General features: G+C 46.9%; 1 protein-coding gene across 1 annotated transcript; it reads right to left on the reverse strand.

The window, feature by feature from the left end:
• Positions 1-394: 394 nt before the first annotated feature.
• CLEC19A (C-type lectin domain containing 19A) lies at positions 395-23,622 on the reverse strand. The gene is made up of 5 exons (XM_061153968.1): positions 23,535-23,622; positions 10,864-11,029; positions 5,035-5,128; positions 1,688-1,820; positions 395-474 (listed from the first exon to the last, which is right to left on the reverse strand). The coding sequence occupies exons 1-5, from the start codon at positions 23,620-23,622 to the stop codon at positions 395-397; spliced, it is 561 nt and encodes a 186-aa protein (XP_061009951.1).
• Positions 23,623-23,739: the final 117 nt, after the last annotated feature.

Raw genomic sequence — 23,739 nt, forward strand, 5'->3', positions numbered from 1 at the left:
TGTGGATTAAACAATATTGACCTCTCTGCCTCAGCCATGTGCATCCAAGCAGAGTCTAGCCAACCAACATGTGCCAAAGAGACTGCTTCAAGAATGGGTGTTTGCCCCAAGCCAGGCCAGTGAGATTCAACTCTGAATCTAGAACAACCCCTGGGCTTTTATTACTTGTACCAATAAATTGACCATGCTTCATGTATCGGGCCAGTCTGAGTTGGGTTTCCTGTCACTCCTGACCAACTGATTACATTGTATCTTAAGATGTGCTTGTATAAAATCTCTATTTGGGATATTTGTCTCCACTGTGTGTTTGACATTTATTGAGCATCAACTTTACATCAGGTAGAGCTACAAGTCAATGCTAGAGTTGGGCTTGCGCCGTGAGGGTGAGAATGCATCAGTGAATGGTCAGAGCTGCGATCTTGCAGACAAAAGGGAACTTCCGGCTGCAGGTGTTATCATTCCATGACCTCAGAGCTGTGGTGGGAAAAAGCAGAGACTCTGTGTGAAGGTACACCTACCACAGTAAAAGTAACCCCACCATCCCACCAAAGTAAAAGTCCTCTCCCATAAGTCTGGTGTCTACACTGGCATCCCTTTCTTGCTGATGCTTGATGCGGCTGCTGTCCAGCCTTACTCTCTCCTAAGACTAGTGTTGACTTGTTATTGTGGAGAGGCAGGACAAGCCTCACTCAGAGGCTTGACCCAGCTCTGACTCCCAGGCGGCTCCCAGAATAGCAATTTGCTCCCCTAATCAGAAGAAGAAAAAGGAGCCGATCAGTCTTTGGATCTGGAGTAGATATTGAAACCCAGCTCCATAGTTGCTTGCTGTGCAAACTCAAACAAATCACTTAACTTCTCTGAGCCTCAGTTTCTTCATCTATAAAGTGGAAATATTAATTTTTATCTCTCAAGATTTTTATGAGCAGCGATGATGCTCATGGTGATGGTGATGACTGCTGATAGCATATGCAAACCACTGTAGTCACTTTATGTCCCTTATCTTCTTTTTCCTTCCCATCAGCCCTGTGAGTTAAGTGTGACTAGCCCCATTTTATGGATGAAGAATCTGAGGCACCAAGAAGTTGGCTACTCGATTTACAAGTGGTGGAGCTGGAGTTCAGACAAGGATAGTCAACTCCAGAGTCCATGCTCTTGCCACTGGGCATATCAGCTGTATCTCCTTCAGGGCTCAGAACAGCCCTGTGGGTGGGACCGATGATTATAGATGAGGAAAGCGCATCTCAGAGAGAATAAGCTATTGCCTCAGGACACAGAGTTAGAACGCAGCAGGACCGGGACTTCAGCCTGGCTGGGTACTCTTTTCACTACTGCGCCTGCGCACTCTTCCTGGCTTCCTTTTGTTCTAATGTACACAGGCGTGAGCCACATTTAGTGTGTTGCTGAGCTGACATAAAAGCACCATCCTTTGGTCTCTATACAAGTTTCTTGCTTTCTTTCTTTTCATGCTTCTGTCTCTAATGTCTTTTCATCCAAATCACAGTTTGCATGTCAACAACACACCATTAGATATTATTTAAAATGCATCCACCACAGAGAATGGCCACGTCCCTAACACCTCCAAGGGACCTCTGGCCACTCTCCAAGGTGTTGAGTAACTCACAGTGCCTCAACCGTCCCTGGTGCCTCCCAGCACCCCTGCAAGAGCCCTGGTCTCAGGGGTACCCACCGCTGGTGGGCCGGTACCATATCTGCACGCAGTCCTCCTCTTCTGGGTCTGCATGGACGCCGTCGTCTGGCTGGCTCCCATCCCAGTAGCTGTAATCATAGGGTGAGCCATCTGTCCATTCAAACTTCCCTTCCTGGGGGGTCGCATCCAGAGGCAAGGAAGCAAGCCAAGGAGAGAAAGATCAGGCATTCAAGCCATCTCCAGCTTGGAGTAACAACTAATGCCTTCATACCTAACAGTGCAGAAGCCCTCACTTTTATCTGATATACTATTATTACCACCATAACTGGTAAAGGTGAAATCCTGTGGGCACAGAAGCCCCTCCATGTCCCCTGCCTCTTGCTTGTAGAAAACCTGTAGTCTCCCAGGCCTCCCGTGAGCCACAAAAGAGCAGGTTCAAACAGTTAATGATTAGGACACTGGAATCACAGAATCTGTAGTTCCTCCCTAAAGATATCGAAGACAGTGTCCCATGCACATTCCTGAGTTGTTTTGCGACTGCTGTGATTGGCACAGAGGGGAAAAGCTGACTGCATGGATGACCAGACTGCATCCCTGACATAAGCTGCTCCATCTTGTGCAGCACTGGATCTATGCTGGCACAGTACCCAGAACTGGCTTCAAGGAAATGAGGACCAACTGATCCTGGAGTTGAAGGATCAAGATGATGCTGATCTGACCACCGCGTGACAAGTTTCATAATGACTGTGGGAGCTGGCTGTGCTGTTCTGCATATATCCCCCTGCCTGTGCACCCCTGAAACTCCCCTTTAAAACCTTTGCCTCCTAACCAGCAACTGGGAGACAGTTTGGGGGACCCATCTGCCATCTCCCCAGGTTTTCAAAATGCAGCATCTTTCTTATTCCATCAACCCTGTCTCTCAAACACTGTCTTTTGAGTTTGGTTCCAGCTCTGGCTGGTAATATTACTAGCTGCTGTTTGTTGAGGGCTTATTATATATCATGCCAGGTGGGCATTTTGTCCTCACCATCCTACAAAGCAGAAATTGTCATCTCCATTTTATAGATGAAACAACTGAGACTTAGATTAGTCTACCCAAATTCACACAGTTAATAAAGCATTAGTGCCAGGATTTAAACCCAGGTCTATCTGACTCCAGTACTCAAGACCTTAACTATTACATTAAAAATTTTTTTTTCTACCAGTGAGTGGAAATCATTCTTCATCTTTTTTCTATCTGTCCAAATAGTGTGTATTTTTCTTGCCTGCTGTGGAACCACTCTGACCAATTACAAGAAAAGTCCTGTTGGGAATTTGATTGGTGTTGCAATAAATGTGCAAATTAACTGTGGAAAGAATGACTGCTTTGCAATGCCCTGGAACAGAAGTCATTTCTCCATTTATTCAAGTTTTTAGAAGAGTCTCTCTGGAAGCATCGATGATTATGGAAGCCACGTTGTATAATGGAAATTGCACACACCTTCAGGGAGAGAGACTAGAGCCTGGGATTCCAGCTCCTCTCACTTCCTAGCTCTGGAATCTAGACAACTTATTTAACTTCTCTGAGCCTCAGTTTCCACACCTGTAAAATGGAGCGAATATCTCCCTCAGAAGAATTATTGTGAGAATTGAATGAGTTGAAAGCACTAGCAGACTTAGCTAGTGCCTTGCATGTGGTACCTAGGACTGAAAAGAAAAGTATAAAAGCAAGTCCTTTTACTGTATCATTTGTTATTATTATTCTTAAGTCTTATGAGTTCCTTAACTCTAAGTGTATTCATAAGCCAATTTTAAAATTACTACTATAATGGGACATTTTGGTTCTTTTTTTAAGTTACAGCTTCTATATAAGTTCTTGCCAGATGAATTCTGCTGATTGTTGTTAAACTATCTTTACTGAGCCTGGCCACTATTGTTACTTCTGCTTCACTAATAGCAAGTTCGACCACGCTAAATGAGCTCTCACCGTGCGCCAGGCACAGGCAAATCCTTCACATATATTGGCCCATTTACTTTGTACAACCAGGCACTATTATGATCACTCCATTTCACAGCTGAGAAAACTGAAGCCCAGAGGTGTAAAAAAAAAAAAAAATTGTCTCAAAGTCACCTGTGTGTGTGTGCTAAGCTGCTTCAGTTGTGTCTGACTCTTTGTGATGCTGTGGACTCTAACTCACCAGGCTCTTCTGTCCATGGGATTCTCCAGGCAATAATACTGGAGTGGGTGGCCATGCCCTCCTCCAGGGGATCTTCCCAATCCAGGCATTGAGCCCGTGTCTCTTACATCTCCTGCACTGGCAAGTGGGATCTTTACCACTAGCGCCACCTGGGAAGGCCCCAGGTGTTCTACCATTTACGGTAAAGTAAATGGTAGAACAGGTGCTGGAAATGGAATCCTATTCCCTGTGGTGCTCTGAGGCAGGGTTGGAGGTGTACATATGGGAGAGATGCTCAGGATGCAGCTTGCCCGGGGTGAGTCAGCAGACAAAATCTCCAGGTGGAGTCTGCTGAGATATTGCCAGGTATGAGATCTGGCCCAAGCCAGCCCTCTTTGGCCTTGTTCTCCCACCATCATTCCACCAACTCCTCCCCACTGCCTCCCAGACACACTGGTCTTTAGTGTCCTTGAGTGTGCTGTGACTCTCCCGCCTCAAGGCCTTTGCCCACGCTGTGCTCTCTGCCTGGAATGTTCTTCCTCTGACTGACTCCTCTTTGTCCACTGGACATCAGCTTAAATGTCTCTTACTCAGGGAGGCTGAGGCAGCTGTAGATGTGCCCTGCTCAGAGCTCCTTCAGCAGGACCTGCTTGGGGAGCAGGGCTGACTGACAGCTCGTTGGACCCAGAGCTGTGTTCACAGGGAGAACATGTTTCCTTCATGATCACAGGTATTAGTGCTGGCCTGCTCCTGCCCAAGTGGGAGTCCTGGAATGGGCATCCTCTGCCAGGGGACGTCCCATTGGCTTAGCCAAGACTTTCCAGAGTGTTCTGCAACTGAGGCTCTCCCCATCCCACCCACCCCCATCTCCTTTCACCAGGCTCATCATGGGCTGAAGGTCTTCCCTCCTGCCATATATACCTGCCTTCTTTTTTTCCTTTGCAGATATTTTCCCGCAAAAGCCTCTTACCCATCTAATCAAGTTTTTGTGTCTGTTTTTTTAAGAATCCAAACCTAAACAGAGCCCATCACTGGCCATCTGATATGTTTCCATCCTCGTCTTTTTCACGTTTATCATATTCTAACTGGGGTGTCTTGGTGTCTGATTTCTCTGTATGCTGGACGTGTGGCAGGGACCTGGCACATAGGTTCCACGTGAAAAGCTGGTTAAATCAAAGTGGGACCTTGGCTGGAGCTTCCAAGAGGGTGTGATGGCCAGCACTTGCTCACCTGCCTGTGATCGTGAAGCCCTGTCCAGATGTCAGCTGGAATCCCAGGAACACAGCTGTTCACAAGGTCGTACACAAAGACATTCTCCTCCCAGCTGCAAAGGTAAGAAACCCAGGTGCATGTTACTCCTTGCCTCTTGGCGCAGGATTAAGTTGCAAATCAACAGCAACCTTTGCTAATCCTCCTGGATCAAAGTAAATAGAGAATGTGATGCAATCTGGCTTTCTCCTTTTTCTTTTTTGCCTAGTGCACCCACATGGCCTGTCTTGTCAGGGGCATTTCTGCATTTTTTCCATGCCAGTGCAAAGCAGGACTCAGCACTGCTATTTATCCTATAAACTTAAGTCTATCTCAGAAACACTAACAAATAAGGTGGATTATATTGAAGAGACAAAAAAAAAAAAAGAAAGAAAGAAAAAGGAATCGACATTGTATTGCACACACCAAGCAACAAAAATCTCCACTGGATGTTCTTGCTCTTTCTCAAAAGCCCCCCCTTACAGTGCTAGTCCTTACATAGCCTCCTCTCTCCTAATTTTTTTTCCCATAGAACATCTTCAAAATCTTTGGCTTTGCTGGAAAACTCAACTAGAGGCTTGAACTTGCATAGTCAACTCAGCAAAACCAAATCCTGAAATTAACTATCCACCTTCTTCAACAGGTGTCTTAGGCCATTCAGGCTGCTACAACAAAATACCAAAGTCTGGGTGGTTTATGAACTATAGGAATTTATTTCTCACAGTTCTGGAGGCTGGGAAATGCAAGATCAGGGTGCCAGCATGGCCGGGTGAGTGCACCTTCTGGGTGCATACTTCTTGCTGTGCCCTCACATGGCAGCAGGGGGCAGGGGAGCTCTGTGGAGCTCCTTTTATAAAGGCACTAATCCTGTTCATGAGGGCATCACCCTCAGAGCTTAAGCATCTCCCAAAGGCCCCACTTCCTATCACCATCACATGGGGCATTAGATTTTCAACATATGAATCTTGTGGGGACCAAAACATTCAAAACACAGCAGAAAGCATTAGTGGGATTCTCACCTCCTATTTCAAAGAGCTTATAAAGTAATTTACCTAACAAAAGAAATTGGTGGAGGGTCCTGGAAGTAGTCTGCTGCCTAAAAGAACACCTAATCCATAACTCCTTTCAAAACAGGATTATGCTGAGGTATCCTTTATGTTGCAACAGATTACATCTGCTCCTGTTGGTTTCTTCTAAATGACCACTCTATAGACTGCCACATTCAAAACACAGCAGAAAGCATTAGTGGGATTCTCACCTCCTATTTCAAAGAGCTTATAAAGTAATTTACCTAACAAAAGAAATTGGTGGAGGGTCCTGGAAGTAGTCTGCTGCCTAAAAGAACACCTAATCCATAACTCCTTTCAAAACAGGATTATGCTGAGGTATCCTTTATGTTGCAACAGATTACATCTGCTCCTGTTGGTTTCTTCTAAATGACCACTCTATAGACTGCCACCTTGTCTAGAACACCTGCCCATCAATTTCATTTTGCTTAAGGTGTTGGTAGCAAGTCAAAGCACACATAATGCTGTGCCATGCTGTGTGTGCTAAGTCATGTCCAACTCTTGCAACCCCACAGACTGTAGCCCGCCAGGCTCCTCTGTCCATGGGATTCTCCAGGCAAGAATACTGGAGTGGGTTGTCGTGCCCTCCTCCAGGGGATCTTCCGGACCCAGGAATTGAACCCAGGTCTCCTGCATTGCAGGCAGATTCTTTACCGACTGAGCTATAAAGGAAGCCCTAAGCACACATAATAACTCTCCTTAATTATGTGTTTGTGGAAGATATTACCAACCCATCCCAGAAGCACTCAGAACTCTGGTTCTCAGAATCTTTCTCAACACAGTGCTCTAGGCAGTCACACACTAGGAGTTGCTAATCAAAATTGTTATCAATTGAATGTCTGTGCCCCTCCCCCAAATTCATATATTGAAATGCTAACTCCCGATGTCACTGTATTAAGAGGTGGGGCCCTTGGGAGGTGATTAGTTCATGAGGGTGAAGCCCTCATGAATGGGATTAGTGCCCTTATAAAAGAGGCCCTAGAGAGCGCCCTGGCCCCTTCTGCCTTGTGAAGATACAGCGTGAAGATGACCATCTGCAAACTGGGGAGTGGGCCCTCACCAGAACTTGACAACACAAGGCACTCTGATCTCGGGCTCCAGAACTGCAAGAAACACATTTCTGTTGTATATCAGCCACCCAGTCTGATATTTTTGTAACAGCAGCCTAAATGGACCAAGATAGATATTATTAGAAGCAGTGGAGAGGAAAGATGGCGGGTGGGGCAAGGCTCACTTGCCCTCAGAAAGAAGATCTGACGTGGGCACACTAAGTGAGTGCTGACCTCTTTAGACACCCCTGATTATAATTAATAAAAATAATTAAGAACTCTATGAAACATTATGTTACCTGAGTGCTTGTGTAAGAACTTCAGATGCATTATCCTCTAAAATCCTCAATCTTAAAAGCTCAGGGTAACTATTGATGTTTCCCAGCTGAGGACTCTGACTCGGAGAGTTAATGTGACTTGGGTAAGATCACCAGGAAGGAAGTGGTGGAGTGGGGACTAGCCTATGGCTGCCTGACTCTAAAGCCCTCTTAATTTCCTCCTTTATAACATCTGCTGTCCCCGTCCCCTAAGCTTCCCAAACCTTCAAGATCCTGACCCAGGACTAGTTCTTCCAGGAAACATTCTGTGAGCACCCTCTATATAATCCTGGAACACCTGTAACAGAAAGTTTCCGTGCTCCCCAGGGTGGCTGCTAGGCTTCATTTTCTGCTTCTCAAGGTTATGTGTGCATGCTAAGTCACTTCAGTCCTGTCTGACTCTTTGTGACACTGTGGACTATAGCCTGCCAGGCTCCTCGGTCCATAGGATTCTCCAGGCAAGAATACTGGAGTGGGTTGCCACGGCCTCTTCCAGGGGATCTTCCCAAAGCAGGGATCAGACCTGTGCCTCTTATGTCTCCTGCATTGGCAGGCGAGTTCTTTATCTCGAGCATCACCTGGGAAGTCATTTCTCAAGGTCTCTTCTCTCCAAATGGGCTGCAAGGACCACATGGACCAACCTCACACCTTATTTCTATGTGGCATCTTATCTCACACCATCACCAGGCTCTGTTCAGTGTTGATGTTCCAAGACCATGTGTTTTATCTAACATTAGAGTGGTATGATTTGGGGGGGGACAAAGTATTCTCCAGTCCAATGTGTCTTTGCTGTTGGTCTTATCCAGTGAAGCACTGGCATTCCCATGTGCCCCCTCATGCACAATTCGGAGTGTCCTAGATTAACTGCTGAACATGCATGGTGTGTGGTCGTCTAGGGGAGTGGCTGCCCTGCCATTAAAATGGCACTAGAGTCACCTTTGTTCAATGGCACCTGCTTGGAAAACCATTTCAATATTTCATCGTGTTTTCCCCATATGTGGTCAAAATAACTGGGAGATAGAAATGCCCGAGGTGCTACTGTAAGTAATAAGGAGCGAAAATCAAATGAACTTAATTCAATTCAACTGTCACTTGAAGCAAAGATGGAAATTATTAGGTAAGCGGAAAGGCTGAGAAACTTAAACTTTAATTAGATGCTCCATGAACATAAGTTGATTGTGCGTTTAATTATGAAGGAAAAGAACAAAATTACAAAGCATGAAAAAAATGCCAGAATTAGAGAATTGGATTGTGTCTCAGAGACAAGATGTAATTAGAGATTTTATAATATTGTCTAGCTTTATGGGAACTGAACTTGGTTTATAACAGATGAATGTGTTGTGTAAATTCAACTTTCCTACTTGTTTTTGGGAAAGTATCACATGCCAGAGTGGAAAAATACCTGTATAAGAGAAGAGATGCTAGCATAACATTTGGGGAACATTTGTATAAGAGAGAAAAAAGAGGGATGTCAGGAATTGAGAAGAGAAAGGAGGTTAGTTGAGGCAGAAAAGAACAGAATTTGAGTCAGGGGCTGCTGGAAAGCCCCCAAATCTACCTGGAATCCTTCCTAGTGCCTATTAAACCAAGGGCTCCATGGGGCAGGCTGGGCTGTCCTTCCCATGGACTGCCAAAGGGAAATCTTCATGTGGAATCACCTTTAAATTTTCTCTTTATTACATATATTTAATTTTTCTCTATAGGCCAGGAGTTTTTGAGAACTTATTTTATCCATCTTTCTATGTGCCAGTCATATGCTGTGTTTAGCTCTGTATCACAGGGGATTTGACTCTGAAGACTGCCTTGCCCAGGCTTCCACGTCAGCTGCCCTCCACGCAAGGGGAGGCAACTGATGGAGGCTGGGAGGGCGAGGGAAACCAGGGTGTTTCTTTCCCTGTCTGCCTGGGGAGGTGCTGGCAGGGGCTGCCTGGCTTCTGCGGCTCCAGCTCCCATCGGACTGACCTGCCCTCCAGTTAGGGGTGGAGCTGGCTTCCTGCCGGTGTGAATCTCTAGAAAATCTACTGCGTCTTTAAGTTCTCAGAGTCCATCCCTTGCGTATGTATGAAACTCCGTGTTAAACATTTGTAGTGATTCCTGTTTTCCTGGTTAGATGTTGATTGTATCACTATATTCTTTAGCACCACCAAGGATACAGTGGATACATTGCTAGATGAATCAATGTGAGGATTCAAGAGTTGTTGTTGTTTTTAACTAAGATTGAGGACCCCTTCCCCATTTGTAACAAAACTCAGTGACTCTAAAGCATAAAGAACCAACCAGCGTCCTAACTTCAAGTCTCTAGGATCCTTGAAAAATCAGGAAAGACTGTAAATTTGTAGCTTAGGGGCAATGGAACACATCACACCTGGCTTCAAAGAACCCACAAATCAGCAAGGAAATCAGATGTGAAAAGAAGTTACTAAAGTGATGAAGAAAGTGCTCCTTGGGAGGTGGATATGTGCAGTCAGGTGCCAGCAAGTCTGGAGTGACTTCAATGCAGAGATGGCAGAGCTGGGTCTGGAAGGTTAAGAAAGAGTCTACCTGGAGAAGACGGGATGGGAGCTCCCAGTGGAGGGAACAGAATGTGCAAATATGCAAGAGTAAATGGGCTGGACCACACTGGAGAATGTCAAGATGGTCAGCGTGGCTGGGGCTTGGGAGGCATGGAGGAATGTTGAAGGTGGCTTGGTGGGTGGGCCATGGAAGCCACCTGCTCAGGTTCAAATCCTGGCTCCACCACTTCATAGCAAGATACCTTCTTGGAGCCTTAGGTTCCTGTCTGTGACATGAGGGTACCAACCTAATATGGTTTGCAGGAACTTGATGCTTATACATGCATGCATGCTAAGTCACTTCAGTTGCATCTGACTCTCTGCAACCCCATGAACTGTAGCCTGCCAGGCTCTTCTGTCCATGGGATTCTTCAGGCAAGAATACTAGAGTGGGTTGCCATGCCCTCCTCCAGGAGATCTTCTCGACCCAGGGATCGATTCCACATCTCTTGTGTCTCCTGCATTAGCAGGTGGATTCTTTACCACTAGGGCTTCCACCTGGGAAGCCCAACTCTTAGCAAATAAATGTCAGTTATTATGCCTTATGTTATGCGAGTTACATGTATGTTATGAGTTGTTTCATTGGTTCAAACCCCCTGTGATACTGAACAAGGCATGGCATAAGTTTGGCACTTATAAAAATGAACCTTCCAGCCTGCAGTTTGCAACCCTTGCTAAATGCTTTGTCCTCTACCGCCAAGGCCAGTTTCAATGACAGTAACAGCTGAAATTACCAAAGAGAAACATCAGTGGAAGACACCATTCTCTACATCCCTTTCCACAGGGGTGCTTGACTGGGCTACAAAGGACAGAGGAGTCCACTCACCTGTGGATGGAGGCCAGTTTGGCGGACTTCCTGCCGATGGAGAACTCCGAGCAGTAGAAGTCAGCCTCAGCCCAAGTCTTATTGAGAGGGAAAAATCTGTAGCAGTGGCCTTTGAACTCCATCCAGAAGAGGGGGCATAGGGAAGCCTGGGGCAGCTCTGGCATGGCTGGGGACAGAGAGAAACGGGCTGGGAAGAAGGTTGGCCATGCAAACACTGATGCTATGGCTTACGACATCTTTTAAAGTATAAAAGTAAAAAGTGATCCCAGTATGATTAACACATGCCTAAAATTTACAAAATAATAAAAGTAATATGTACTCATTATAGAATCCTTGGAAAATATTACTGCCTTAGTGTTTTTCTTCTTGTCATGTTGACGGCAATGATTTTTTTAAATGCAATTGTGGTTATATTGTCCATAAACCCCTATTGGTATTCTGATTTCTAAAAATTAGAGTATAAGCATTTTCCCTCACATTATTATAAATTTTTGTAAACATTGTTTCAAACAGCTATTGAATACTCCCCTGAGTGGCCACCCCCCCACCAGAGTTTATTTAATCATTCCCCTATTTTGGTCTAATTAGATTGTTTCCTGTTTTTAAAAAAACAATTAGAAAAAGTGCTGAGATGAAGAGCCTTGTGCACAAAGCTTTTGCAATATTTCTGATTTTCTGGGGAGAGATTTTTAAGGCTTTGATACAATTTGCTAAATTGCCTCCTGAAAGCAATTTCTACTCCCACGGTGATGTCTGAGAATGCCCATCTCATCGCGCCCTTGCAGGCACTGTTACCACTTTAATGGAAATCTTTGCAAATTTTATAGGCAAAAAAATGGTATCTTATTTCAATCTGCAATTCTGGGCTTTCTGGCGAAAGCGGATATTTCCCTACATGTTTAATGACAAACAACAGCCAAGACTATTTATATCTTTAGTCCATGACTATTGGGGTTCAGGATGTGTTCTTAATTCTGAAAGGGGACAAATGATAGGCTCATGTTTGAGACAGAAAAGTTCTCCAACGTCTCAGCCCCTCTGGGGGCCCTCTTAGTGTGGTCTGGAAAACCACGATTGAAGAAGACCAAGCTGGGGAGAAAGGCGTGCTGAGAACCTGCCTGGAACTTGGATGTGTGGCTCAGCTGTGAGACCAGGTACCAGGCGGTGGTGAAATTGTTAGACTGGAGTCCAGAAGCCTGGGTCCCAGTCCCAGCTCTGCGTCTCACATGCTATATAATGCTGGCACCTTCCTTTCCTTCTCAGCGGTTGGGCTAGCACCTCTTGTGGTATCCAGGGTGTGGATCTTTGCCTTCAAAACCACTCTATTAGCTGGCTGGGCTCATGAATAAGGAAGTAGTGGACCACGTTTACCAAGCATTTATGATGTGCCAGCGACTTTGCTGGGCCTTCCCTGGTGGTTCAGTGGTAAAGAACCCGCCTGCCAATGTAGGAGATGCAGGTTCGATCCCTGGGTGGTGAAGATCCCCCCGAGAAGGAAATGGCAAGCCAGTCCAGTAGTCTTGCCTGGGAAATACCAGGGACAGAGGAGCCTGGTGGGCTACAGTCCATGGGGTCACAAAGAGCTGGACGTGGCTGAAGCTAATGAGCCCAAGCACAATGTCTGTACACATACAACTCTATGGATTTTTCTGGGGAAGGAAAGGGACAGTTATTTTAATCAACAGAGCTGAGTTTCCCTGGTGGCTCAGACAGTAAAGAGTATGCCCACAATCCAGGAGACCCAGGTTCAATCCCTGGGTCAGGAAGATCCCCTGGAGAAGGAAATGGCAACCCACTCCAGTATTCTTGCCTGGAAAATCCCATGGATGGAGGAGCCTGGTGGGCTATTTAGTCCATGGGGTCGCAAAGGGTTGGACACGACTGAGCGACTAACCCACACACATGTAAGCAGGGAGCTTCCAGCTGGGGGCTGTCTGTCCCTGATGAAAGCCACTGGGCTTTTCTGTTTGACCAGAACCAGCCCTCTTCCCACCCCAGGCTGCCGTGCTGGTCAATCCTGGCTTGTCCCACCCCTCCCCACCAGTCCTGGCCAGTCGTCTTTCAAAGAGTGCCAGTATCCAAACTGGATCAGCTGATCCAAAATCTGCTCTCTTAACCCTCCCTTATATGCAAAAGGAGTTATGGGGTTAGTGAGCTCAGTACCTCCGGCCCTTCCCTGCTCCTCTCTGGACCTCGGTCTCTTCCTTTCTCAGCTGAGAGCACTGGTCTAGAGGACATTGCCTTGATGCTGAGAGGGCTGAGGGACCCCTCGTGAGGCTGGGTGTTGCTGAGCTCCCTGTGGGCACTTTGCCAGTGCCTTCCTCACAGAGAGAGGCAGCGGAATCACTTCCAGGTGTCTCCTTTTGGAGCACTTCCCCCTTTGCATGAATGAGAAGCAGCAAGTCATTTCCATCTGCTTTCCACCCATCACTTATAACCAAGGACACACATTGGTGAGAATTTGGCCATGTCCGTGCAGGAGTTAACTGGAACAACTGACCCAAGACGATGATATTTGCTGGTGCTAAACAACTTTCCCCACTCTTACCCATCCTGCAATTATTTTACATCTGACTATGCCAAAGCCTTTGACTGTGTGGATCACAATAAACTGTGGAAAATTCTGAAAGAGATGGGAATACCAGATCACTTGACCTGCCTCTTGAGAAACCTGTATGCAGGTCAGGAAGCAACAGTTAGAACTGGACATGGAACAACAGACTGGTTCCAAATAGGAAAAGGAGTATGTCAAGGCTGTATATTGTCACCCTGCTTATTTAACTTATATGCAGAGTACATCATGAGAAATGCTGGGCTGACGGAAGCACAAGCTGGAATCAAGATTGCTGGGAGAAATATCAATAACCTCAGATATGCAGATGATACCACCCTTATGGCAGAAAGTGAAGAAGAACTAAAGGGCCTCTTAATGAAAGTGAAAGAGGAGAGTGAAAAGTTGCCTTGAAGCTCAACATTCAGAAAACTAAGATCATGGCATCCAGTCCCATCACTTCATGGCAAATAGATGGGGAAACAGTAGCTGATTTTATTTTTCTGGGCTCCAAAATCACTGTGGATGGTGATTGCAGCCATGAAATTAAAAGACGCTTACTCCTTGGAAGGAAAGTTATGACCAAGCTAGACAGCATATTAAAAAGCAGAGACATCACTTTGTCAACAAAGGTCCGTCTAGTCAAGGCTATGGTTTTTCCAGTGGTCGTGTATGGATGTGAGAGTTGGACTATAAAGAAAGCTGAGCGCAGAAGAATTGATGCTTTTGAACTGTGGTGTTGGAGAAGACTCTTGAGAGTCCCTCAGACTGCAAGGAGATCCAACCAGTCCATCCTAAAGGAGATCAGGCCTGGGTGTTCATTGGAAGGACTGATGTTGAAGCTGAAACTCTAATACTTTGGCCACCTCATGCGAAGAGTTGACTCATTTGAAAAGACCCTGATGCTGGGAAAGATTGAGGGCAGGAGGAGAAGGGGATGACAGAGGATGAGATGGTTGAATGGCATCACTGACTCAATGGACATGGGTTTGGGTGGACTCTGGGAGTTGGTGATGGACAGGGAGGCCTGGCGTGCTGCAGTTGATGGGGTCGCAAAAAGTCGGATACGACTGAGTGACTGAACTGAAGTATTCATACTAGAGATGGAAGTGGGGGATATAATCATCCCAGTTTGCCCAGGACTGTCCCAGTTCTAAATCTGAAAGTGGCACATCCCATCCCCCACCCCCACCCCTTAGCCGATCTCCTGGAGCAGTGGTTCTCAACCAGGGGTGATTTCGATTCCCAGAGGACAGGAAGCAACACCCAGAGACATTCTTGGTGGTGGGCCTATTGGCATCCAATGGGTAGAGGCCAGAAATGCTGCTAAACATCCTACAATGCCCAGGACAGCCCCCACAACAAAGCATTTTCTGACCTGAAATGTCAATAGGGGGACTTCCTGGTGGTCCAGGGGTTAAGACTCCACACCCCCAATGCAGGGAGCCTGGGTTCAATCCCCACATGCCGCAACTAAATATCCTGCATGACGCAAGCAAGAGCCAAGACCTTGCATGCTGCAACTAAGAGCTGGGGCAGTCAAATAAATAAACATTAAAGAAAACCAAAAGCAACAACAAAATGTCAATAGAATTCCTGCCCTAGGTGGAAAGCCGAATTCCAAAATGTAAAATAACCCCGCAGAGCCACAACACAAAACATCACAGCAAATGTCCACGTTTCTCAACCCATCTGTAGTTTCTTCACAAAAATTGCACCAGAAAACTGATTAGAAGTAGAGTTCGGATTCTTTCTCTAATTTTAGAGTTAAAATGTAAAACTGTCACAAACCCGTGGCTTTAAAGCCCCGGGGATAGAAAACCGTGGTTAAATTTAACTGTACAGACTTCACGGAAGGATGGTGCAGAGGGCAAGTCTTGGTTTTCATCCCGAGTCTGAGATAAAGCAGACCAACTTCTTTGTCATCTCTCCCACGAAGGGAGGATTCCCCGCTCCTCATCCGGTGTAATCTTCCCCAGAAGGTGGAACTTTTTACCTTCTCTCTGCTCCATGAGAGGTCTCTGCTCTACGAGGGGATCCCGCTCTCAACGCTCTGCTTCAAATGGCTCAGCCGTCATTCCCCCGACCCCGGGTGGATGTAAAACCCGAGCCTCCGTATTAGGGAGGCTGACTCCGCATCCAGAGAGCTGCTGCGCATGTGCTCACTGCTTTGGTTTTTTTCTTTTGTTTTCTACCCCTGGGCTCCCCCAACACTTTCCTGGAAGCCCAGCTTACTTTTCAGTTTTTTTTAAGTTTAAGTGAAGTCGCTCAGTCGTGTCCGACTCTTTGCAACCCCATGGACTGTAGCCTACTGGGCTCCTCCGTCAGTGGAATTTTCCAGGCAAGAATACTGGAGTGGGTTGCCATTCCCTTCTCCAGAGAGAGGATATTCCCAACCCAGGGATCGAACCTGGGTCTCCCACATTGCAGGCAGACGCTTTACCGTCTGAGCCACCAGGGAAGCCGCTACTTTTCAGTGGATGTCTGTAAAAGTTTATCTGCATTTCTAGATGTCTATAGTGGAGCCATTTTCTGCTCTCCAATTTACCAGAAGTTCTGATCTGGAAGTTTCCACCCTCGTTGTCCTCTCTTTTCTTTTCCTTCATTTAAAAAAACCACAACTTTTAATTTTGGAATAAATTTAACTTTATGGGTAAGTTGCAAAAATGGTATACAGAGTCCTTGAATCTACTTCACTGTTTCCCCTAATGTTACCATCTTAACATTTCCATGGTACATTTGTCACAACTAAGAAATTAGTATAGGTACATACTCTTCGGGGCTTCCCAGGTGGTGCTAGTGGTATAGAACCTGCCTGCCAATGCAGGAGACATGAGAGACTAGGGTTCGATCCCTGGGTGGAGAGGATCCCCTGGAGGAGGGCTCTGGCAACCAGCTCCAGTATTCTTGCCTGGAGAATTCATGGACAGAAGAACCTGGCGGTCTACAGTCCATAGGGTGAAAAAGAGTCATATGTGACTGAAGCAACTAAGCACGCATGCACTCTTCACTAAACTACGGTTTTATTCAGATTTCACCAGTTTTTTCCTTACTTGTTCCCAAATCCAGCCTAGGAAACCCCATTATAGTCACTCTACCTTAGTGTTTTATTTAATATCAACTATCTTTGATATCAAATACTATCACTGTCTTGATTAAAGCAATTGTTCCTTTCTTTCCCTAGAAAATGCACAGTGATGTGTATACACATACACACAGACACACATACTCTCCCCCTATCATTTTTGGCCTCACTGCATGGCATGCGGGATCTTAGTTCCTGACCAGGTATTGAACCCTTGCCTCCTCAGTGAAAGCAAGGAGTCTTAACCACTGGACTCCCAGGCAAGTCCTATACACACACATGTTTGATTAGACAAAACTGACAAGAATTGGCTGGAACTGGCCAGAATTGTCTGGCGTTGTTGGATATTTTCCCCAAATCATCTTTACCTCTTCTCTTTCCTGCTCCTCCTATCCAATCAATTTTTAAGTCTTGTTTATTCCGCCTCCCAGTACCTCTGCAATTCCTTTCTCGCTCTCCTTCTTTTTCTTCCTTCCTTCCTTCCTTCCTTCTTTCCTGTCTTCCTCCCTCCTTTTCCTTCCTTCCTCCTCTCTATCTGTGTCTCTCCCTTCCACATTCTTCCTTCCCCCATAGTCTCTCACAGAAACCTCCTCAATTGCCTCTTGGCTGTTCTTTCTGCCTCATCTCGCCTTGGAGATCCAGAGAGATCCTTCCAATGCCCTGAGCTGGTCCTCACAGACGCCCTCCAGGAATGCCCGTCGCCTTTGGGAACAGCGCTCCCTCCTGCCCCTGCAGCTTATCCCATCGCTCACAACATGTTCCAGATTTGCTTCAGCTCTTGTGTGTTCAGTTCTGCAGATACTTGCCTTGGCCTGTCTTCAGCTGATCTGAGTTTCCTCCTTGAGTCTTGACTGTGCCGTGGCTTCTTTAGGGAAGACGAAGTAGGAGCCTCTCTGAGAGCCCCTAGAGCCTGCACACCCACCATTCACGCGTCCCCATGAATTCTTGTTCAGTCTGGCCCCCCACTGCTCAAGGTCTTCTGTGATCACCCCTCTCCCTGGTGCCTGGCACAAAGTAGGTGCACAGTAGCTAGTTTTGAATGACTAAATGCATGCCAGGGAATCAAACACTGCTCCTTTGGGTCAACTGCCCCTTTGAGGAGGGGGCAGGACAGTGGTGAGAAGGGTGTGGGCACCACTCATGTGTCCTGATGCCTCCAAACTGGTCTCTCTTGCCTCTAGGATGGCATGCCCGGACTTTTCCAGCTGAGCACTGAGGGTATTGACTAACCTGGGTTTCCATATTGTTTAGCACAATAGCTGCTGGGAGAAACGGTATCAGCATCATTAGGAAGCTTGTGAGCAATGGCGAGCCTCAGCCCCCACCTTCCCGCCCTCCTCCCCACTCCTGGTCCCTTTGATTTTCTTCACTGAGCAAGTGGTGGTTATGGATGCCTGGGGTGAAACCTACCGGAAAATGGGGCTGTGACAGGTCACTGCTCAATTAATCCCCTTTCCACCTGGACAGGCAAAGGCCTTTAATTCGGAGGACCTGGGAGGCAAAAAGGAGCCGCCTGCCTGCACTGGGATGGTAATGAACTCCACCCTGCCTGGCATCCCACTCCCCCCACCCCCCTCCACCTCCTTTACCTCTGGGATTTTAGAAACAAGCATTAGAAGGATCTCAGAGGACTTTCATCAACCTGGAGCTCAGAGTAAACTCAGCTAAGCTGTGTCTCTTTTGTGAAGAGATGTCTATAGCTTTATCGCTTGACAGGTATGATGGCAGCGTAAGAACCAGGGCCCACCCTACTGAGCTTCCATCTGAGCCACGCAACGTGTCAGATGTTTCGTACATAACAATTCATTTAGTCTTCATACATCTTATAAGGTAGGGATCATGATTCCCCAACCCCCACTCCCCCCCACCCCCCGCCTTTATAGACGAAGAAATCAAAGCACAGAGAATTTGAATAACTTGCCTGAGGTCACACAGCACCTAAGTGGCAGACCTGCATGGCTCCAGACCTAATTTAGAGATTCCTGCTATATTGAAGCCTATTTCCCTGTCTCAAACTTGATGGTCTGGTCATTCATACGTTCCCTTATTTGTTCAGGAAGTCTTATTTGAGCACCTGTTTGGTCTTAGGTAGTTGGTATGTACTAGAGATACTGTGGCATCTTATACAGAGGTGAGTTCTAGCCTGATGGATCTTACACTCTACGGAGACTGACATTAAGAAAAATAAGCACAGAAATAAAATGTCATTAATACACAGTTAATACAGCTTTGTGTCATGCAGGCAAAAACTTGAGGGAGTAGCTCCAAATTATTTCAGAAACTTGTCATTTGTTTGCCCCTTTTCTCTCTCTAGTTGAACTGGGGGCCACCCCCACCCTGCCTGCACGGTGCCCACTGGTGATTATAATGACCCCAAAGTGAGTCCCCTTCCCAGATGGGGAAAATGCAGGGTGTTGTATAACACCTGTTATACAGGACACAGGAGCACATAACCCAGATTCAGGGACCCAGAGAGCTTCCTGGAGGGGGTGATGCGAGACCCCTACTGAGATCTGAAGGATGAGGAAGAGTCAGCAGAAGAGTGTTCCAAGTGGAGGGCATAGCATGTGCAAAGGCCTGGAGGTATGAGAGAGAAGGGAGCATTTGGAGAATTGCAAATGGTTCAGCCTGGCTGGGAATTTGAGAGAGGGATGAAGCTGGAGGTGATGGAGAGGAGGGGTGGGATGTAGGGGAGGGATGCACAAAGAAGCTTGTTGCTCTGGAAACCAAGAGGCCAAACTACATGGTATTTTACCTCAATTAGCAGCACCAAAGGCCCCCAAGGTCTCCCAGCTGGGGTGGGAGTCAAAGCTTTTGGAAGCTTTGAGCTTGTTAAGGAAAGAGGACACACCAGCAGCGTTTGGGGCTCATTTTTTTAATCTCTCTCTCTTTTTTTTTTAAAGAATAAATTGTCACCTTCCCACACGATCTGGCTTTTCGCTCCCCTGGCCCCAGTCCAGCCTCCCACAAACACACTATCCTGCTGCCTGCTACCCAGATGAGCCTTGGGAGCCAGCTGGGAGAGAAGGGGGTTCTGGGGGCCACGTGTGCCCCCTTCCACATCACTACTGGGCCCCAGATGTCCCAGGGGGTCAGAAGTGCCTCCCAGTGTCCAGGAAGGTGGCCCCTGGGAGAGCTCAGTCACCTGCAGCACCTCCCTAGTCCATATACCCCACCCCTGGGGGTCTTCCCACTGAGCCCCAGCTGTGGTGTGCAGAACTACTGGTCCCAGGCCTCTCATGCCTGAGTGTTGCTTTCCCTTCTCCAGGGCTGCTCCTGTGGCCTTATGATACAGAGGAGACAGCACTGGGTGGTTTTTTATTTTGCTCATAACAGTGGCCATCCATTGCATGCTAAGTATACCTGTTGAGACCAAACTGGGGGTGGGTACCTGATTCATCCCCCCTTTACAGATGCAGAAACTGAGGCTCAAAGAGGTTAAGCTCCCACAGCTAAAAAGTGGCAGTGTCAGGATGAGACTCAGGTCTGAAGCACTCCAGTGCCTCCAGAAAATATCTTTTTTTTGGTCTTGTTTTCTCATTTGTAAGACAAACATATTAAACAACAAATTTAACAGTGTAATGGACTGAACATTTGCACCCCACCCTCAGGTTCATATGTTGAAATCCTACCCCCAGGGTGATAGTATTTGGAGCTGGGGGCCTCCAAGAAGAAATTAGGGTCATAAGATGTCATAAAGGTGGACCCGCATGATGGGGTTAGTGCCCTTATGAGAAGAGGAGAGACAGAGCTCTCCTCTCTGTGGCTATTTGCAAAACAGGAAAAGAGCTCTCACCGGGAAGTGAATTGATCAACACCTCAATTTCGGAGTTCCCAGGCTTTAGAACTGTGAGAAATAAATCCCAGGGGTTTAAGCCTCCCAGTCTATGGTACTAGGTTGCCAAAAAGTTCTTTTGGGTTTTTCCAAAATGTCTTATGGAAAAACATGAATGAACTTTTTTGGCCAGCCCAAAATGTCTTATGGAAAAACATGAATGAACTTTTTTGGCCAGCCCAATATTTTGTGATAGCAGCCTGAGCTGAGTAAGAGCATCATAATTAAGCAAATAATTCAGTGTTTCCTGGGTGCTTATTTGGCTTGGGGTCTGTGCCCTCAAGTCACAGGCTGGAGGGAGGAACACATAACACACCTGACCATGAGTCCTTACATGCCAAGGAACATTCTAGAAGTGTGTAGAGGGCTCTGTGACCATACAGGAGGGGTAGGGACTAGGCTAGAGTGTCCAGGTCGGGGGGGGGGGGGGGCGGGTTACTCTAGGATCCAACTCTATGATTCAGACTAGAGGGTGACTCTCCGTTGCCCAAGCCTCTGTGCTCCAGCCTCAGAGCTTAGACTCTGGAGTTAGATTACTCTGGTTAGAAACTCAGCTCTTTGTGTCTCAGTTTTCTTCTCTGTAAAATGGGCATGATGATAGTGCCTACTTCACAGGTAAGCCAGTGCCTGACTCATAGTGGGCGTTCTAGTAAACATGAGATATTATTACAGCAGGAACAGCCTCAGCCCTGGAATATTCCTGGAGCTGGGAATATTGCTGGTGCAGGAGAAGAAGACGAACCAGGCCCACTCTCAATAAGGATGGGTTTTGGCTGTGTGCCCACCTTCATGGTCTGCACAGGCTCACCAAGACCCCAGCTAAGCGCTCTCTAGTCCCACATCCACACACACACACACTCACACTTACGAACCCAAACACTTAGCTCACACATTCTCTTCTGAGATCACTTTGCTCTAGTGGATTCATCCACTCAGGCTTGAATTGGGCTTTCTGCTGGGCTGGATGGATGAGGACCTTGGCCAGATTATTTGCCTTCCATAGGCCTCAGTGAGCACAACTGTAATGTGGAAGGATCAGGCGGAGTGGACTTCTGGGACCCGTCCTTCCAGCTCCAACTCTGAGGTCTCTAAAGTTGCTGGGTTGGCAGGGATCTCAGTCTCCCCATCTATAGAGTGGGGCTGAGGCATGGGGCTAGATATCTGGAAGTGCCTTTTTGAAGGCATTTTTGTCACAGCAGAAAACGGTGTCTTCTGGCCAATTCTCTCATAACATCAACAACCACAGTGGTAGAAGTGGTAAGGTAATAAGCCATTTTTCAAGTGCTTATTATGTGCTAAACTCTTCACTTGCATGATCTCATTGAAGAGTCTCCAAAACCATTATTATCCCCACTTTCCAGAGGAGGAAACTTGAAGCTCTGAGAAAGGTCCCACGGGCACAAGCTGGTGAGAGAGGAGGACTTCCTTAGTTGTTCCCACTCTCAAACTCAGCTCAGGCCTTTCCACTTAATGCTGGGCAGAAAGGCAAGATCTTGGAACACACAAATATCCTTTGAAGATATTCTGTCCAATTTCTATCCTGTTCACCCATTGCACAGATGAGAAAATTGAGGCACAAGAACAAGGATGCAAAGACACCATTACGGACTGAATGTCTGCATGCCCTCCCAAATTCCCATGTCAAAGCCTTAAACCCCCAGTGTGATGGTGTTTGCAGGTGGAGCCTTTGGAAGATGATAAAGGTTAGATGGAGTCATGGGGTCCCCATGATGGGATTAGTGGCCTTTTAAGAAGAGGAAGAGAGACCAGAGCACTCTCTCTCTCTCTACCATGTGGCCACTTGCAAGCCAGGAAGAAGGCCCTCTCGAGGTAACAGATCAGGTGGCATCTTGATCTTGGACACAAAGCTTCCAGAATGCTTCTTGTAGTTGAAGCCACCCAGCCTGTGGTATTTTGTTATGGCAGCCTGAACTGACTAATACAAACATTCAGAGAGTTTATGGCAGACCAGAGCCCCTGATGCTTGCCCAAATGAACTGACCACCCTTTACATCCCCCATCACTAGGGGTGCTAGATTTAAAAATGCCCAGTAAAATTTGAATTTCAGATAAACAAGTAATTTTTAGCATAAGCTATGTCCCATGCAATATTTGAGACACACTAAAAAAGAATTTATTGTTTACCTAAAATTCAAGTTTACCTGGACATCTATCTGGTGATCCTATCACCTTTCTATTTAAATTCACCCCAACACTGTAACAGCTCAATAATATGGTCTTATGGGGACCTTACGGATGTTTTATTACAGTATTAGTTCTATTTTAATAGGGACAGAAATAGTATCTATGCCATAGAGTTATTGTGAGGATTAAATAAATCCTTATATAAAAGGTGCTTAAAACAGTGCCTGGCATATAGTGAGGGCTACACAAGCATCAGTTGTTGTTATTGGTATTATTAATAGTTTTAAAACGATGTTTGGAAAGCACCCTCCTGGTAGAGGTGACAGGCAAGATCCTCTGCCTTGAAGGGATTAAAGGACTCAGGACTCTTCCTACCCCAGAGTCAGCACCCCGACCTCCCTATTGAGTTGAAGCCCAATGTCCTTCAAGTAGGACACTGGGAGGCCACAGGCCTGTGTCTGATGGGTCCCAATCCCAGGGGATCCAGAAAATTGGCAGAGCTGAATGTCACTAGGCCAGGTGCCAGGGAGGTCACTAGAGGGACCCCTACGTCCTCCTGCATGCCCAATGCTACGGCACAGCAGCAAGTCTGAAAGCTCCCTGGGAACAGCTATCAGAGCCAAGGTGAGGGTGGGGAGTTCAGATGCCAAATCCCTAACAAAAACATTATTTTCAGATCTTCTTATAGTGTCAGGCATTTTCCTCACATTGTCTCATCTCCCTTGCATAGTAGCCCCAGAGAGGGCCATTATGACCACTGTTTTCTAAAGGCAACTGAGGCTCAGAGAGGTCAAGAAACTTGTGCCAGGTCACACAGCTTTCAAGATGCAATGCTGGGCTTTATCACCAGGTCTCTTTGGGTCTGGCCCTAGGACAATGTCCATCAGCTGGAGGAAGAGGAACTGGCGGGGGGCTGTCAGGAAGCTCGGCTTGGCCCCCCAACATTCCTTGGGTCAGGCGGGCCTGCAGCCTAGTCAGTGAGACCTCAGTGACAACTCAAGTATTTGCAGATGTCCTCCTCTCCACCTGCTCCCGGCCCTGGCCCCATTGCTCACCTGGGCTGATGTTGATGTCCGTTTGCGGAAAGGCCTGTGCGGAGAGAAGGGTCAGGATGGACGCAGTCCACAGCCCCCACTTCTGCATCCTGGGCCCTGAGAAAGCCACCTCCCGGCCTGAGCAGGGGAAAGAGGCCCTGCCGGGTCGACGGCTCTCCTGCCCGGAACTCAGGAGGACTGGGTAGAGAGACCCCAGTCTCCGCCC

The sequence above is a fragment of the Dama dama genome, chromosome 10, assembly GCF_033118175.1.
Source record: "Dama dama isolate Ldn47 chromosome 10, ASM3311817v1, whole genome shotgun sequence".
Lineage (NCBI taxonomy): Eukaryota > Metazoa > Chordata > Mammalia > Artiodactyla > Cervidae > Dama > Dama dama.